Raw genomic sequence first — 17,954 nt, 5'->3', positions numbered from 1 at the left:
GGACAAATTACATAAAATGTGTCGAACAATGAAACAAATGATAATTATAAATACGTAACATGCTTTGACATACAATGCTAATGATAGGATTAAAATGGTTGACTAGGGCACCACGAGGAGAAAAAAGCGTCTTAAAAAAGACGCATGTACGCTAATTATGTTTAATACGGAATGACTTTTAAAGCATGAATCAATTTTTAATCATTGAACTCTTCCATGCTTCATATATTTTCTACTAATGGCACAGGCACATGCTTCTACCCTTTCCAAGATGAAGGGATATGAAAGCATTTTTATTTTTTATGTCTTAATTTATTTCTTTCTTTTTTAATTTATAGTAGCATCAATTGAAAGGAAAAATCAAAATACTTAAACGAGTTTACATAAATTGGATTTGAAAGAATAATGAAAGAAAAAAAATTCACTTGTTCGACAACATGGTTTTATCTTCCAAACATTAGCCACAGTTGGAACTTGGATCTTGGTTTGGAGTTCAATTTTGCAGTTAAGAAAGTTACCACAGCATTCAAGTTTCTCAGAGATCTCTTTCAGCTCCTACACAAATCTTTGCCTTTTTTGATGTCTCCATCATCATCATCATCCGAGCCTTATCCCAACTATTTGGGATTGGCCTTTGCCCCTTCTAATGTACCTTTTTGATATTTTCTTGGCCGTAAGAATTAACCAGGGCACATACCCCTAATTCAATGCTGATTTTATAGCATATTGTCTTTTGTGCACCCAAAAGGACAAAACCTACTCTTAAATTTCTCCTTACCTCTTCCTTGGGTTAGATAAAGGGCAGGTTTAGGTGGATCCAGGGATACACTTGATGCGCTGGGTCCACCCTCCCAATATCCATATTGAAGATAGTTTTCGGATACAAAATTTTATCTATATCATTCATTGTTTTAAAATGCGAACACATCGCCGCATTACGGCCGCATCACCGCATAGCGGCAGCATAATGCTCTATGCACATTGCATAGGAGAGCACAGGCGCTTTGGTGGGATGCGACGCATCCCACTACATATGCGGCGGCATGGCGCATATGCACCGCATAGCTCGGTGCCCACGAGCATGGGTATTTTTGTCATTTTCAAAGGATTTTGAGGGTATTAAACACCCCCGAACACAAAAAACAAGCCATATATGTGGCTGTTTTTGGAACAAATGAAGAGGATAAAAAAAAATGGCAGAAATGTTTTTTTGAAAAAATATTGTTGATTTGCTCTAGGTGTTTGGGGGGGATATGAACACCCCCCCCCACAACAACCAAAACACAAAAAACAGCCACAATGTGGCTGTTTTTGGATCAAATGAAGAGGGGAAAAAATTGGCATAAATTTTTATTTGAAAAAAATTGTCGAGTTGCACCAAGTGTTGGTTGGGTTGTCGATTTGGGATTAGCTTGGGCGTTGTGAAGTTTGATAATATGGTGTGTCCTAAGTTCTAATGTCTTCTGTAAAGTTAGTTTCAAGGTTTTACTTTCTACTTTCGATCTCTAATTTCTTCTACTAGGGAATTCAGAGTCTCCGACAGCTGATAATATTGGAGCTAATGAATAAATTCGATACCTATCACCACATAAATCACCTCCATATTTTATCCATGCATTAACCTATTTTTTGAGATTTTTTGGAATTTTTTATATTTCTTGACAGCATCGAGGTGAATCACCCGCATCTGGACCGCATTGCCGCATCAGCCCCCTAACCGCATCGAGACAGCATCCCGCATTTTAAAACACTGCTATCATCTTGACCACAACAATCATGAATCTCAAAAAAGAAACGAATTTGACCCTTAAAAATGGTCTACTTTGTACTTCTTTTGGACCATTCTTTTTAGTTCTTCAAAAATCACAAGGTGTGCACTGTTTATGGAACACAAATTCATGGATCTGAGGCAGAAATGGAATTAAAGTAATTTGGGATGTGTTTCGGCCTTCTGGGTCCTAAATCCCTGGAAAACCAGGGCAGACACATGAATCAGCCGACTCACTGAAGATTTTTCTTACATAAAAATGTTAATTGAAGACAATCTCATACTTTTAGAGGCTTTCAGATTAGTCAAGCACCCAACCTATATTACGCTATTTGTTAATGATCAATGAAATAATCATACAGTTCTTTGTATTCCCGTTTTCCTAATGTTCCATATTCATATTCCTAACTGCTATTCCTAAATGAGAAAACCCTGGCATATGCCTATAATCGATACGTTTCAGGATGCAGTTTTACAAAGTCCTGTGTAACTTCCATTTAATCATTTCTCGAAAAAACCAAGTTATGAGATTCTCAATCATATCCGAGCATTTATTTATTATATTTCTCAAAAGAAAGGGGCACCAGAGAGTTGCCTCTTTAACAAAACCACTTGCAAATATCATTGGAGTCTAACATGTTACAACCCCTACCTTTCAGTGATGGAATACTGAATTTTTGTTTAGCATATTTATTTCAATGCCAAAACTTTTAGTTCACACATGTCAGAAATGCAATCCTAAACACTTCTGGTAAAGTCGCAGGTCTGTACGGGTGACACCATGGCCATCTCCAGAATATCTTAAGGTTTGAAACTTTAGGTGAAATCATACACAAACATTAGCTCCTGTCATCCCCAAATCTCATCCAGCTTTAAAAATGTATTCACATTTATTGATTAAGAACCAGCTACTAGATTATAAGTATAAACTTTTGGCTTCTTTTTCAGAAAACACCTCGACCAGTTCTCATAACTCAGCAAGTAATATATCTGCGGACAAAAGAAGACCGAATCTGTCACAGCATTGTACAACTTTTGGTATACATGCAGTAGATCTGGGTACAAGCATCTCGCTTTTCGAAACTTCATCTCTAAGACAAGAGTATATTTGCAAACGATTAGGGAGATGATACATACAGAACTTACATCAAATAGACCAAATGATAACAGTATCTTAAATACCCCTCATAAGCCACATTACTAAAATAGCCTAATCCATGTATCTACATCTGTGTGTGTCTTGCGTGTAAACTATCTGACTACATGTAAAATGCAACACTACATATAACACATAATTACACTGGTTTCCCGCAAAGTTCTAGACCACCGAATCAGCAGAGCCCCACACTGCCTTTAGCCTACCATCAATTATCAAATTTGACCATTATTCCACCATCTTAAGGAGGAGACCTCTCCAGCATAAGACAAGGCTTAGCTCTGGCGTGCTATAACCTCTTCCAATAGAAGCTTATCCTGGGTCTCTCCTTTAAAAACTATCAACTGTTTTCCAATTGTTCACGCTCTCTTGATGATTTTAGGCACAAAAACCCCACCATAGAATGCACCTCTATGGTTACAATGAACCAATGCTCACCCCACTACAAAGTTAACAAGGAGCATGTAACAACTCAATACATAATAGCAATACTCTCATATTTCTAAATAACCAAAATGGAGAAGAAGACAACTCAAAGTTTCCTCCATCTCCTTAATCATAAAACACATTGGGAATATGAGAGGCCCTTGGGCATAGGGAAAAGCTATTTTAGAGCCCTGTAGGTGTGAAAAAAAAGAATGGCTATTCATTTAACAAAAGAGAAGGATTAACTGCATTTGGAAGGCTAGCTAGAGGTCTCTTATTGTATTCAATGCTACAAATCTAAATGTAGATCTCCAAGGAAGAGAGAATTGCATTAAGAGAAAAAGATATTGAACATTATTGTTTTGTAAACCGACATTCAGCCAACCTTCTACAATGCCCAATCAAGCAGCCAGCCAAAGCATCAAAGGAGCAATAGCTAAACTTAGGCAAAATCAGATAATTGAATTGGAAACGAAAAATGATGCTACATGCTTGATGCAAAGATTCGATGCAACTACCACTGATGAATACACAGAGATACCATACTAACAGACCTCAGCAACCAATCCAACCTCTATATATACATGAATCAACCCAAGATAAAATAGCCATTACAAGTCAAGGAAGCCAATTCCACCAGTAATCATTACATCATCTCAAAAAACAAAAACCATCCAAACGATGTGTACTTTGTCTTTTCAAACCAAAACGAAGTAAGAAAACATCAAGATCGAAAGGAAATAAACGAAAACACAAATTCAAGAGACTCAGAAAATGAAATTATGGATCAGACAGATGTCAAGGAATCAATTAGAAGCAAGAAAACTTACTTGTACTTGAAGCTGAAGTTGCTTGAGATATTCAATAGCTTCATCAAGCATTGAAGCTTTGTCAGTCTGCCGGAAGACAGTAAAAAGCAGAAAAAGTAGAGCATCACCACACTAAATGTTTCATGCAAATATTCATCTCGTCAAAGAAGAATGATGACAATAAAAGCTACCAACATCTTATGCAAACCAATGCTATTGAGAACAGAGAGCATAGCTTTTCGATATGAGATAGCAGTGTCGAATGGGGAGGTGAAAACCTTGTTCGAATTCGGAATGAGATTCTGGAGGGCTTTCATCTTTTCATTGATTCTGCTCCTCCTCCTCTGCTCCCCCATGCATCATATAACATGACAAACATCTTAACAAAACATTTCAACCAAGTAACATAAAAGCACATGGGAATCACATAGTTTTAAAAAAAAAAAACACCAACAAGAAGGACTTGAGCAATGAACATTGTGCTGAACCTTCTCAGACAAATTGTGGACTTCGGCAGCTCTGCTTCTCTTTGTACTCGAACGAGAAGGTGCTGGCTTTGACATCTCCTCGGATGGCTCTTGGCCCTCCTAAATCAATAAAACGATCCGACTAAGCAAAGAAGACCCAATTCCCTTGGAATACACACATCAGTGATTGAGCAGAAAAAGCTAGCCAAATCACACCAAAGCAGACAAAATCCAATGCTCCCAACACAAAAAAAGAAAAAAAAAAAGACAAAAAATAAGAAATTTATTTGGTTTTATGAAATCAAACAAGAAGTGAGTGAAGAAGAAGATGGAACCTCGCTTTCGCAGTCTAGGTCATCTAAGTCGTTATCATTATGGGCCTTCTTCTTCTTGCACGGCTCAGAATCCCTTCGTGGGCTGCTCTGATCTCCAATCGAAGACTGCCTCCCCGACACTCCTGCCTCCGACAACCCGCTCGTACCACAAACCCCACGTTCAGTCCCCTCCGCAGTCTCATCACCAACCGAAGAAGAAACCAATGGCAGATTCCTCCTAGCAAAATCTCCCAACACAGGAAATTCAGGCCTCAAAGGTTGCTCATGCAAAGTTTTATTATCACCTGAAAATTCAGACGAAGCCAGGAATGGAGAAGGGTGGGGTTGGAAGGTTTTCAGGTGGTGGAAGGCTTCCCAGTTGGCTTGGGGGATAAATCCAGCGGCTCGGCCAGCTGCCATGGCAAGAGCAAAATCAGAATTCTGGGAGGGAAAAGAAGAGGAGAAGGAAGAGGGGGCAGAGGAAGAAGAGGGGGAGAAGGGCATGGTTTTATGGTGGCTATTGTTGGGAGGGGAATGCAGCAAAGATTTCAGCCATGACCTCCACCGCCGCTTCTTGATGGTACAGATAATAGGAAAGGTCGCTTCAGGTTCAGCATTTGGGGGAATATATATATATATATATAGACAGAGAGAGAGAGAGGGGGGGAAGGTTCTGTGTAGGTTTTAGAGAGAGAGAGAGAGAGAGCCTGTGTCCTGGTTTTAAGGTTGGTGTTGGACCTAACGGAGGAGAGAGAAAGGGGCAAAGGGTTTTTGTGCCTGTATTTTTGTTAGAGAGAGAAAGTGTGTGTGATTGTTTTAAGCAGGGGTTAACAGAGAGGAAGGCATGGGAGGGAGGCGTTTTGAATTGAAAATAGGGGGCCAAGGGGTTTAAGCTCGTTTTTAAACCAAATGGAACCATTTTCTTAGGTAGAAGAGGCGGGAGAGGGTTTTGTTTTGTGTGGTTTAAGCCTTTAAAATCTTTTACAAATGAACAGGTGTGCGTGTTTATTAGTGAGAGAGGGGTAGAGTTTGTGCACGTGGCTGAAGGTCTTTTTTAAACTAACAGCTGGGGCCATTACAGTAGAGAGGCTGGCAATGTGTTGCGAACCCGACCCGATCTGGTCAGCCCAACCCTAAATGACTAGAGCTTTGGCCATATAATATGGCTTGTGGTTTGGCCTGGCCTGGCCTGACTTTTTGTTTTTTTTTATTCTTTTATTTTATTTTTCTCTGATTTTATTTGGGCAGCACGGCCTTGATAAGGTCAAGGCTGAGCCTAAGCCTCTTTAGTCCTATCAAGATCGGGTCGGGCATGGGCCGAGTATATGAGGACTAGGACAGGCTATGGGCTAGTCCCGCTCAGGCCTGGCATGTTGCCTTCCCTGCTTTAGGTGAGGAGGGCTAGGGCCTCTTTAGTCCAGTCAGACCGGTATGGTTCCGGTCCTGAACCTGCCCTACGAGGACTAGGCGAGCTGGGCCACGGCTGCCCCGGCATTGGGGCAGAGCGGGTTTGAGTTTACATTTTAAGCTCAGCTTAATTAATTAATGGTTGTTTAATTAAGCAGCTGAGACCGTCTTATGGCTTTTTCGACCTTTTTAAGAATATCCGAGTTTCTCAAAAGAAGGCATTATTCCGTGTCTCTCTCTCTCTCTCTCTCTCTCTCGTCACGTAATGGATAACCATTATTATCCACCAAATGCATTAATAATAATTACCAAAAACTCCTAGCGTCGGACCCCACTACACTCAAATTAGCAATATCATTGGGTAGTATGACACGTGGCCCTTGTTTATTGGCAAAACGGATCTCGCATCCAAGCTTGTGTAACAAAGAGTTCTCAAGTCAAATTGCAAGTGGGAGGGAGTGTGACCACCCACCCTATTTTAGAGAGAAAGGAAAGGTAACGGCACAAGATTTAGAGAGGGAAAGTCCAACAAGTTTAGAGAGATAAAGTCCCAAAAGAAGAGATTTAGAGAGAGAAAGTCCAAACAGAAGAGATTTAGAGAGAGAAAGTCCAACAAGTTTAGAGAGAGGGGGGGGGGGAGGGGAAGAAAAGGAAGGACGGGAGAATCTACGTCGTTGTCGGGAGCCGTCGCGATCGAGTCGGCCTCGGCACGGCAGAAGCTCTTGCGTCAGTCTCGGGACTAATACGCGTCAGGGTTTGAACCGTCCGATTTCCCTGGGGATTCACTACGTGTAATCGAACGGCCCGTGTAGCTCCCCCTCGCGTGAGGCGATGTTTGTGGGACTCGTGGGATGTATTTTCATGTACGGGATGGGAGGGTGAAATGACTGCACACGCGTGGGTAAGTAACACGTGCTGCGAGGGCTCAGAATTTTTGTCTGAAAATGTTTAGGGTTTTGTTTGTGTGTGAATTACACGTAATATACCTGGCAAGAGGGTCGAAAATAGGCGGAAGTTATTGAAAACCACCGTATATATATATACACCTGAGACGCATAAATGTACATTTATTTCACCTCTTACTCTACCTCTATCGTGTGGTATCCTGAATACTTCAAGAAGCCCCCACAATGACATCATCTAAAGCACGATAATTTGGGATCTAAAAAAGAGAATTTTAACGAGGGCCATAAATATTTTTTTAAGGTATGATAGAGGTTTTCGAGACTAAAACTACAATTTTCTTATTTATTTATTTTAATTCTAGCAATTTGATGTGTGGATATACTTCTTGATGTGATGGTTAGGCTATATATAATGGGCTTCATATTAAAAATTAACATCCCATTTTGTAGAAACCCCATTTTAAAACTGGTAAAATCCATGATTTTTTTAAACTTAGATAACCTTAGGAGTATACTATTATATAAAATCCATTAACTATATAACATCGTAGTCCATGGTTCCCATCTTGTGATCCAGTAATCCTGCAGACTCACTGATTTTGAAAATAATTAAGCAAAAATAGCAAAATATCTTATTTCAACTTTATTTTTGGTACGTAATCGCTCAAATGTTTGACGCATGGAAGTGGAAAATTCTGATTTGAGTGGGGCGATACAAAGAGTGTCGCCTAGATATGTGGGGTGACACAAGGTGGTCGCCCAACCTAGGTTGGTCAAAATCAATTTTTTCAATTCTCAGCCTTATCCCGGACAGATTCAATGCTTCCAACCAAATTTGGGCCAGATTCAGTGCATCAAGATCTAGTTTGCGCGACCAAGGTGTGTCACCCAGCCCTTTAAGCCCTAAAAACTTATTCTAGGCTAGCAGATCAGTTGGTTTCTAGTAATTATCCATTTCACGCGCTTTTGGGTCTATAAAATCACATTTTGACAGCTATTTTAGGATTAGAGCATGTTAGCCAAGAAAAATAAGTGAAAAACCCTAGATCTAGAGACAATCCCTAAGCCATCAACAATCTTCAATCTGCAACCTTATATCAGATCTAGAAAACCATCGTTCAATCAAGTTAAGCCTTGGTCAAATTTGAAGAGAGACACGGAGGACTCACGATTTTAATACAGTCGTGATCTTGATACGGGCAAGGCCTCGAAGCCTTGGGTGTTCCAGACCAACTGGCCCGACCAGGTAACCTTTATTCTCAATTTTCAGTTGTTTTATTTATTTTATTAAATCTAAAACCATTTCATTTCTTTTATTTCAATATTTCGTGCTATGATTAATATTGGGGTTATCGCTGATATGAGATCTTATCTTTTCATTTCTAAATAGATCTATCCTTAGATTGGAATTTGATTTGTTCATAATGCAGACCAGAGCAGATCTTCGATGAAGATCTCTTTATTCGACATTACAAACTCAGTTATTAATTTCGATAGAGAGTGGGATCAATTGAATTCCGATCTAAGGGAAGATCTATTCAAAAAATAAACAGATCTACTCTCATATCAGTGGCAATGCCAGCATCGATCCTATGCATGAAATATTAAAACAAAGTAAATAAAACTACTTAAAATCTAATCAATAAATGAAAACATGAAGAAAAAAAGTTACCTGGCTGGGCCAGTTGACCCGGAACACCAGAGGCTTTGAGGCCTCACCCATATAACGGCCGCGGCTGGTTTGCACTATGAGTCCTCTATGTCTCTCTTCAATTTGACCAGGCCTTGGCTTGGTTGAACTAGGGTTTTCTAGATCTAATCCAAGGATTTGAGGTTGAAGATGGTGGATAGCCTAGAGTTTTACTAAGGTTTGCATGTTTTTAGGATTTTTCTCACCAATTTTCTTAGCTAATGGTGTCTAACTCTAAAATGGTCGTGGAAATGCCCTTTTATAGGTTGAAAAGCATGTGGAATGGATATCTACCAAAAACTATCAGACCTGTCAGCTAAATTCCAATTTTGGGGGTTAAATCGCCCAGACCAAACCCGGGTCTGGGCGACATGCCTTGGTCGCCCAGCCCAGATACATTGTATATGGCCCCAAACTGGTTGATAAGCTTTAAAAAGAGGGATTTGGCTGATCTGAACTAGGCGACACAGGCTGTGTCTCCCAGACCAGACCCAGGTCTACGCGACCAAGGTGGTTGCCTAGCCTAGATCCATTGGATTTAGCCCAAATTTGGTTGGCAACATTGAATTAAGTTGGGACCAGGCTAGGCAATCAATAAAAAATCAATTTGGATTAATCTGGGCTAGACGGCACACCTTGTCTCTCTCCATAGATCTGGGCCACACACCTTGTGTTGCCCACCCAAATTAGGCCCAAATCGAAAATTTCCACTTTCAAGTGTTTTAAACATCTTTTAGTGATTGCTTAAAAAAATCAGGTCAAAATACGATGCTTTTCTATTTTTCCTTGATTTATTTCCAAAATCAGTGAGCTATCAGGATACTGGATCATAAGATGGGGACCATGGACTATGATGTTCTATAGTTATGAGATCTTATAGAATAGTATGGTTCTAAGGGTTGTTAGGAAAATAATGGAATTTGTCGGTTTCAAAATAGGGTGTTTATACGATTGATCTCTCTCTAACAAATATTTAAAAATGGGTATGTAGTGTTCAGATATGAGGGATTTTAATTTGTAGATCTCCCCGATTTGCATTGTAAACGCACTTCAAAAGCAAACAATCCAATTGTGACGTTGGAAATTCATAGCCTAGGACCATAGGTTGGGCCTTAAAAAATACAACATACCTCAACACCTTGTTAGATAATGTGTGGTTAGTCCTTAGAGACCCCAATTATGACTTGAAAATCTATTTTCCCCAAAATATTGTAAACATCTATAAATACTTGACAAAGGTCCATATAATAAACAAAGGGCTTGTCTCTCTACATAAACATCAACTAGTGTTCGACAACTTAGTTGAGTCCAAATTACTTATCATTGGCTAGTTCCCCAGGCAAGTTCCCATCTAAGGGTGGCAATGGGCTCGCCCTGCAGTGAACCCGCCTTGGCCCTGACCAGACCTTATCCCCAAAGAGCCGGTTTAGGCCCGAACCTGGCCCGGCTAGGCTAGAAACAAATGGGGAAAAAATAAGAAAAAGAGAGGATTGGATTGGCTCTAGCCCTAGCCCGACCTCGGGCAACAGTTTGTGGCCATGTCCTATTTGTTTTAGGGCGAGGGCACCCCAGCTATTGCTAGCCCTACTCCCACGTACCAACTTGGTATATGGAAAAAAGATGTACAATGCTTGAGGAAGTGTTGTCCATACCTACCTAAGTATTGTACAATGCTTGGTTAAGTATTGTAATTGGTGTTGAAGGGGACACCCTCGCCTTTGTTTTATTTCGATTTCTCTCTCCCTTGAGGGGTTAAAATTTTTTTTCCCTTTTCCCTCTCTCTCTAAAAGGGAACAACAATATGCCCCCTTTTTTGTTTATCTATTTATCTACAGAGGGTGAAAATTTGGCCCGCTAATTTTTCCCTCTCTTTCATATAGGGCAAAAATGGAAACTAGTTCACTAAGGGTGCACCGTAATAGTGTGTGACCTACCCATTTTAGGTAATTTTGGCCATAACTTGGTCCGAAAACATCCGATCAAGCAGAAACTTGGTCCCTATGGGTTTTAGAACGTTTCGGATCCAATGACAATAGTCCCACAGTAATTTGATGCTCCATTGATAGGGCTATAGTTATAAGGTCCATTTCCAAGGCACTAGATGCCGATTTTCCAAAAATGTTTTTTCATCTGCACTACCTTAACGTTATCGGATCGCGACGAAACTTAAAAAATATTATTAGGAGACCCTTAGCCATATTTCAGATCATTCTTGGGCCATTCTGGGACTATCGAAAAATTTCACTTTTGAATCAGGGTTTATTGACCTACCGCTTCCATGGTCCACATGCATTTTGGTACCTGCAGGCCTAGGTCGCAAACTACTCTTTCTTATTCGCATCATGGATACAAGTGTTGAAAAACCATGGATTCAATGCCACTCCACAAATGTAAAGGTGTTAGCCGAAGTACTTTCTAGATGATGATTTAAGAGGTGGTATGGATTGAAGAAAGGTGGTGGACTGTGGTGTGCCTGACTCTTTTAGTATGGGTGCGATGCTCCTGCCTTATTCACCTTTGTTGGTTATTTATCATGAGAGTTGGCGTCAGCTCAATATCAATACGGGATGCTTGGTTACTAGGTCTATTTCACCACTGGTCTCTGACCTTTTTGGACTTTATGAGTGGGCTCAAAGAGGGTGGAGTTTGTCGTACTCGTCGGTGTGAAGATGATTGGGCTAAATAAGGTTGTTTTTAAATTACTTTATGTTGAAGAAGTTTTTAGGGCTTTGAAAAATAGGTTTTGTAGGGTGAGAGGAAGCTTGTTGTCATTAGATTCTTGGAAAACTTCGGATCATTCTTCCTTTGTCCCTATGGAGAATGTATGGCTGAAGTTGGTGGGCCTACCCCTTTCGGGTGGAATCTTTCTGTCATCAAAAGGGTGGTAGGGCTTTTGGTGTTTTCCTTGACTTGGATTGGGATTCCTTCTTGAGTTCGATCTGTAAGTTCGTGTGGGTTAAGGTTGGGAAATGCCCTGTTTACTATTCTCGAGGACAATCTCTGTTTGTCTTGACTCAAGTTTTTTCACTATTTTCATTACTGATGACGATGGGAATAGACCTGAGAATTGGTTTGTGAGTAAGCTGTCACCGTCGGAAGCCATGATCAAAAATATTAAAACTTTGCCTGATTGTCGTCCGTGCTTTAACGACATTACGAGTAATACAAACGTAAAAATCGAAATTTTAAAAATCAGGGCAAACCGAAAGTTTTGAAACGTTGGGTTGAGGTAGGGCGTTTCCCGGTTTGGATGGAGGGTTTTTTGAGAAGTGCGTTACGCCAGGGTGGGCCTTTTTCTACTCGGTTTTCCAAGGCTGGAATTCCTAACGGTTGTATCAAGGATGTGTGGGTTCTTGGCGGTTGATGTGATCATGCGAGTGCATCTTTGCTGAAGGCTCCGAAATCTGCTCAAGAAATTTCATTGGCGGCTATGGCTTCTCCCAAGGTAGATCATTATGATATCTCGAGGACAGCTGGGTTACCGGGAATACATGTGTTTTCGGCAGTGGCAGGTGCAAAAAGTAACTTGGCTTTTCTTGTTGCTTCGTCTTCGAAGAGAATATTTCCTAAGGTCTCTGTGAGAGTGGCTTTCCTTTTTCCATTTCTTTATTGTGCCAAGCAACATGGTGGGGGTGTTCCTTTGGTCCATAACTTCCTTTTGGTGGTGGTGGTGGTGGTTCTTCAGTCCAAAATCCATTCCCTTCATGCTCGTGCTGCAGCGTTAAGAGGATCGAGTGGCTTGAGAATGAGGTTTGACCCATTACTCATTGATCCGATGGCTATTGTGGTTATCGAAGATGATGAAGGTTTGAGAGAGATGGAGTCTCTGCCTATCTCCCCTATTGTCGTTGATACGACGGTGGGAGCCATGGTCACCTATGAGGAGTTCACTGAAGGCGCGAAAGTCTTGGAGCCACAGCCATTGTCGATGATTATCACGTCTGCACCAAGGCTGTTGGTGGCTACGGACTTGGAGAAGGCAGATGGAGGGACTTCGAAGGATGGACATTCTTTGAAATTTACCCTATCGAAGTCAGTTTCTCAATTGGCGAAGGCCAACACTCTAAAGGTGGAAGGTCCTATGCTTGCAAAATTGGTGGAAGATATGGGGATGAAAGAGGTTCCGTTATCAGTGGTTATGGAGGAGGTTAAGGCTCGCCGGAGATTGCATCTAGTAGTTCAAAGAGACATGATCAGTGGGAAGCTATTGGATGATTTTTTAGTGCTTTCAACTGTGTTTGATAAACATGTGAAAGGGAACATTGTTTCCTCAGAGCCCCTGAAAGTGAAGGAAGTTGCTACTGGGAAGAAAGTAAAGGAACTGAGGACTAGAACACGTTCTTCGACGAGAATTAGAGCTCGTGATCAGGCTCGGGATCCCAGTTTCTGGTCGCTGGTGTTTCGTGACCCACCGAAACCCTCAAAGGACTCTTCTTCCCCTAGCTAGTCTAATGATGACTCAGGTGTGGCGCTCTCCAATGAGGCTAGTGTTCAGGGAGGCTTTTGTGGACCAGGTTTCTCCTCCTCTTTTTTTAACCCCTATTTTTAATGAGTTTTATGTCTTAGAATGTGAGGGGTTTAGGACATCCTAATAGGAAGAGGGATGTCAAATTTTTGGTTTCCAAATATAATCTGGTGGTTCTTATTTTACAAGAGACAAAGCTCCCTAGTCCTAGTGTTTCGGGGGCTAGGGAAGTTTGGGGTAATTCTATTGTTGGTTTTTGTGGTGTTGATGCTGTGGGAGCATCTGGCGGATTGTGAGTTCTGTGGGACCCTCTGATTTTGGCTAAATTTGATATCATTGTAAGGGCTCACTTTATTTTGCTGGGTTTTCAGGGACCTATAACAGGATTTCCTTGGGGGTTGTTGAATGTTTATGGAAAGAACCTTTTATTAACGACCTGCATGATGTTATTCGTTCTTTTTCTATTCATATAGTTATTGGAGGAGATTTTAACCTTATTCGTTGGTCAGATGAAAGTTTATCAGTCCCTTCTATCAATTCTACTATGAGATTGTTTAATGGTTTCATTGTAGGTAACTCTTTGGTGGACCTGCCTGTTTTAGGTACTAATTTCATGTGGTCAAATAACAGTCTCTCTAATTTGGCTATGTCCAAACTAGACAGGTTTTTTATTTCACCGGAGTGGTTAAAAGTCTACCCTTTGGCCTCTATTAAAACTCTGCCTAAGGTATCTTCAGACCTTTGCCCAATTTTGTTGACCTCAGGTCGACTAGAAGGTGGTCCTAGGCCTTTTCGGATGGAGGCTAGTTGGTTTCTTGAAAAGGATGTGGTGGAGTTAATAAAGGGCACATGGGTTAATACTATTGAGTAAGGCACTGTTGATTATCGACTGCACAAAAAACTATTAAATGTCAAACACAAATTGCTGGTTTGGAAAAAGGAAAATAGGTTTGACATTAAAAGAAAGATTGATATTGCTCTCGCTGATTTAGAGACATTTGATCTTAATATTCAAGAGCATATTGTGCCTCTAAGGTGTCAAAAGGTTAAAGAATTGGAGGAACTTCGGAAGTCAAGGAGGTCTATTGGTGACAAGGTCACGTTCGAAGTGGCTGAAAGGATGTGACCTCAACACAAAGTATTTTAATGCTATTGCCAGTGCCAGCGCCAGGAGAAGGCAGAATGATATCTCGGAATTATCTATCCCTAGGATTGATGTGGATGATGATAATGCAATGAAATGAGCTGTCCTCGACCATTTCAAGCGAGCTTTCTCCAAAGAAGTTAAATTCACCACTTCCTTTAATAGAGTGCCTTTCAAATCTCTTCCAAGTGATTTAAGAATTTCTTTGGAGCGGGATATTTCGTTATAAGAGTTAAAAAAGGCTGTTTTTGCTATGTCGGGAGATAAAGCCCCAGGTCCAGATAACTTCCCTCTCATGTTTTTTCATAAGTTTTGGATTTGGTAAAGATGGAGCTTTTGGAGTTTGCCTAGGGTTTTACGATTAGGGGTGACTTATTCAAAGGGGTGAACTCCAATTTTCTGACGCTAATCCCTAAGAAGGCCGGCATTTCGTGTCTTCAGATATTCGTCATATTAGTCTTATTAACAGTCTCTATAAGATATTGGCGAAAGTGTTAATTGAGCGACTAAAACTATCTTATCTGTGGTGATATCCGCAAACCAATCGGCCTTTATCAAAGATAGACAGATCACTTACAGCGTTCTTATTGATCACGAATGCATCCATTCCAGAGTGCTCAGTCAGAAGCCTGGTATTTTATTGAAGTTGGATATGGAGAAGGCTTATGATCATATGGAATGACGGATTTTGTTGGATATTTTGAAATGCATAGGGTTTGGAGAGAGCTGGCGTAGTTGGATTTTTGGATGCCTATCCTCTGCACATTTTTCTGTGTTGTTTAAGGGTAATCCTATCGGTTTCTTCCAAGCATTGAGAGGGCTTCGTTAGGGAACCCTCTATCCCCTTTCCTTTTTACTATTTACTCGGAGTGTTTCAGCTTAATGTTAAATAACGTAGAAGGGGCTGGCCATTTTTCTGGGTTTGCGGTGGCTAATTATGATCTTATTATTTCCAATCTGCAATATGCAGATGATACCCTTATTTTCTGCGATGCAGATCCTTTACAGGTGGAGAAGGTGGCTTTGTTTCTGGATATCTGTGAGGTGACTATTGGCTTTAAAGTGAATTTCCATAAGTCATCGATTGTAGGTATAAATTGTAGAGAAATGGTAGTGGATGATCTAACAAGGGTGCTGGATGCAAAGTGGATACTTTCCCCATTCTTTATTTGAGTAGTGGTGCAGTTTGATGAAATTGCTCGATGAGGTGTATGTCTCTCCAGGGGCAGTAGATGAGATGGTCTGGGTACTGGAAAGTGATGGCCTCTTGACTGTAAAGTTGTGCTATAATCTCCTTTTTAATGATCAATGGCGGTGGTCATTCCCCCAAGTGACCAAAGTATGGAAGTGGCACATACCTCATAAGGTTTAGGTCTTTATTAGGTTGGCATCAATGAACAAAATCTTAACAACCGATAATCTGATCAAAAGAGGTAGGATTCTCCCCAATGTCTGCCTACTATGTAAAGCTGATGGTGAGTCTGTTGCTCATTTGTTACTTCGTTGTCATTTTACTAGTGAAATTTGGTTTTGGCTTTTTGGTATGGCAAACATTTGTTTTACTCTTCCAGCAGCGGTGGATGGGATTGGTTCTCAACTGTCGGCACCTCATTTGCCCAAAGGTGTTAGAACTTTGTGGAATGCAGCCAAAGGGGTTATTCAATGGGAAGTTTGGAAGGAAAGAAATAGAAGAGTATTTGAGGATGCCTCCCTTTCTTTGGAATGCTTGATTTATGTAATTAAATCGACAATTTGGTCATGGTTTTCAGTCACTAGGGAAGGGGGTGTGTGAGTAAGATCGATGTTTTTTCAAATCTTAGCAATCTTTTTCTGCTTGGAGGAAGGAATTGTCATCCCAAATCATTTTGGACGCCACCATTGGTAGGTATTTTGAAGCTTAATTTTGATGGTAGTTCCCAAGGTAATCCAGGTATTGCGGGTATAGGCGGTATGCTCAGAGATGGTGGAGGTAATATCATCTTCTCATCTGCTGGTCCCATTGGTCATGCCACTGCTAATAAGGTTGAACTAAGTGTGGTGTACCATGGGTTGAAGTTTTTCAAGGGGATGAGTTTGTGGGGATATTGTTTGGATTGAAGCCGACTCCTTGAATGTAGTCAAGTGATGTATTGAGGCACTCACTCTCAAATGACAAACATGGTGAGTACTCGAAAGGCCACCAAGGGAAAAATATGTCAAAAAGAAAAGAAAAAAAGGCCGTAGTGAAAACCCATAAGGGCGCTATGGGTAAAAATATCAAAGAAATAAAGAGGGTATGGTAAAAGGCCTTTGGAGCACTCATTCCCAAATGACAGGCACATTAATCACACGGGTCATCGCTACTAAGAATGTCATAAACTCACATCTTTGTTGCATGACATTAAACTGGTGACATACGGTCCTAGTCGCTTGACATTAGAAGACATCACACCCCCTTGGTCTTAATACATGACCTTATTTTTGTCCGAGCTATATGACATTAAACTACATAACATCATTACAGTATGTTTGCATGACTATAAACTGCTTCCCTTTTACACATCTTCCTAGTGAGTTGTCGCATGACACCTCACTACATATAGCCCCTGTCATGTCCCCACTTCATAAGAAACAAATATATCCCCTGTGGAGGAGAACCATCACTTCAAAAGTGATATCCCAATTGAGGAATACCACAGTCTCGACCGTGTGACATTAAACCATTATACCAATGAGAAATGATGTTATCCCTAATGGAATCGTACCACAGTCCCGACTGTATGAATTTAAGCCATACCACCACTTTCTCATCTCACTTCCTCATGAAAAACAATTCTATACCAAATTGAGGCATACATCAACCTTGACTGTGTGGCTTTAAACTATGCAACTACATCTAATAGGGCGCTATCATCACCTAGATTTCCCTTTGCTCTTCCCTAACGGCACAACACTCCTCATGGGTTAATCATCATCGCCTCAACCATGAGATTCTCCATTCCCCTTCAACCAATCATGTTTTGGGCACGAGACCATCGCCTTAGTCTCGAACCGTGTGGTGCCTCAAGTGCCACATGTGGCCCATTTCCCCAAGGAATCAAATTACCCTCAGGGATTCCCAAAACTGCATGACCTTCCCATGAAGTTTTGTCGTGAGCAACAAAGTCACAAACGCCCCTAGAGGACCGCATATTTTGCAACACAGTTGTCCTCTGACCTTATGCTTCCATGATTCCACTTCTTGTCATGCAACCTTAGCACGGTTCAACATCGGTGATGAATTTAAAAGCACCCGCAATTTGTCTAACAAAGGTTATGATATTAACAGGTCCTCGATTACGTCCAATGAGAGGGAAGATGTTGCCTCTTTATGTCTAACATAGGTGAGGACTTTAAAAGTATCCTCAACTTACATCTAATGAGA

General features: G+C 40.8%; 1 protein-coding gene across 3 annotated transcripts in view; it reads right to left on the bottom strand.

The window, feature by feature from the left end:
- ALC (basic helix-loop-helix (bHLH) DNA-binding superfamily protein) overlaps positions 1–5,782 on the bottom strand; it is a 33,291-nt gene extending 27,509 nt beyond the window's left edge. Inside the window, exons 1-5 of one of the 3 annotated variants that reach the window (XM_088854675.1) lie at positions 4,962–5,648; positions 4,648–4,746; positions 4,438–4,503; positions 4,181–4,246; positions 2,296–2,859 (exon numbers count right to left, since the gene is read on the bottom strand). In XM_088854675.1, the coding sequence (XP_088710801.1) occupies positions 2,854–2,859; positions 4,181–4,246; positions 4,438–4,503; positions 4,648–4,746; positions 4,962–5,444 (720 nt within the window). In that variant the 5' untranslated portion in view covers positions 5,445–5,648 and the 3' untranslated portion in view covers positions 2,296–2,853. 3 annotated transcript variants of the gene reach the window in all.
- Between the last annotated feature and the right edge of the window lie 12,172 nt (positions 5,783–17,954).

The sequence above is a fragment of the Amborella trichopoda genome, chromosome 13 (assembly GCF_054954075.1).
Source record: "Amborella trichopoda isolate Santa Cruz 75 chromosome 13, AtrichopodaSantaCruz75HAP2 v2.0, whole genome shotgun sequence".
NCBI classification, from domain to species: Eukaryota; Viridiplantae; Streptophyta; class Magnoliopsida; order Amborellales; family Amborellaceae; genus Amborella; species Amborella trichopoda.
This window is presented reverse-complemented; position numbering and strand designations above follow the sequence as displayed.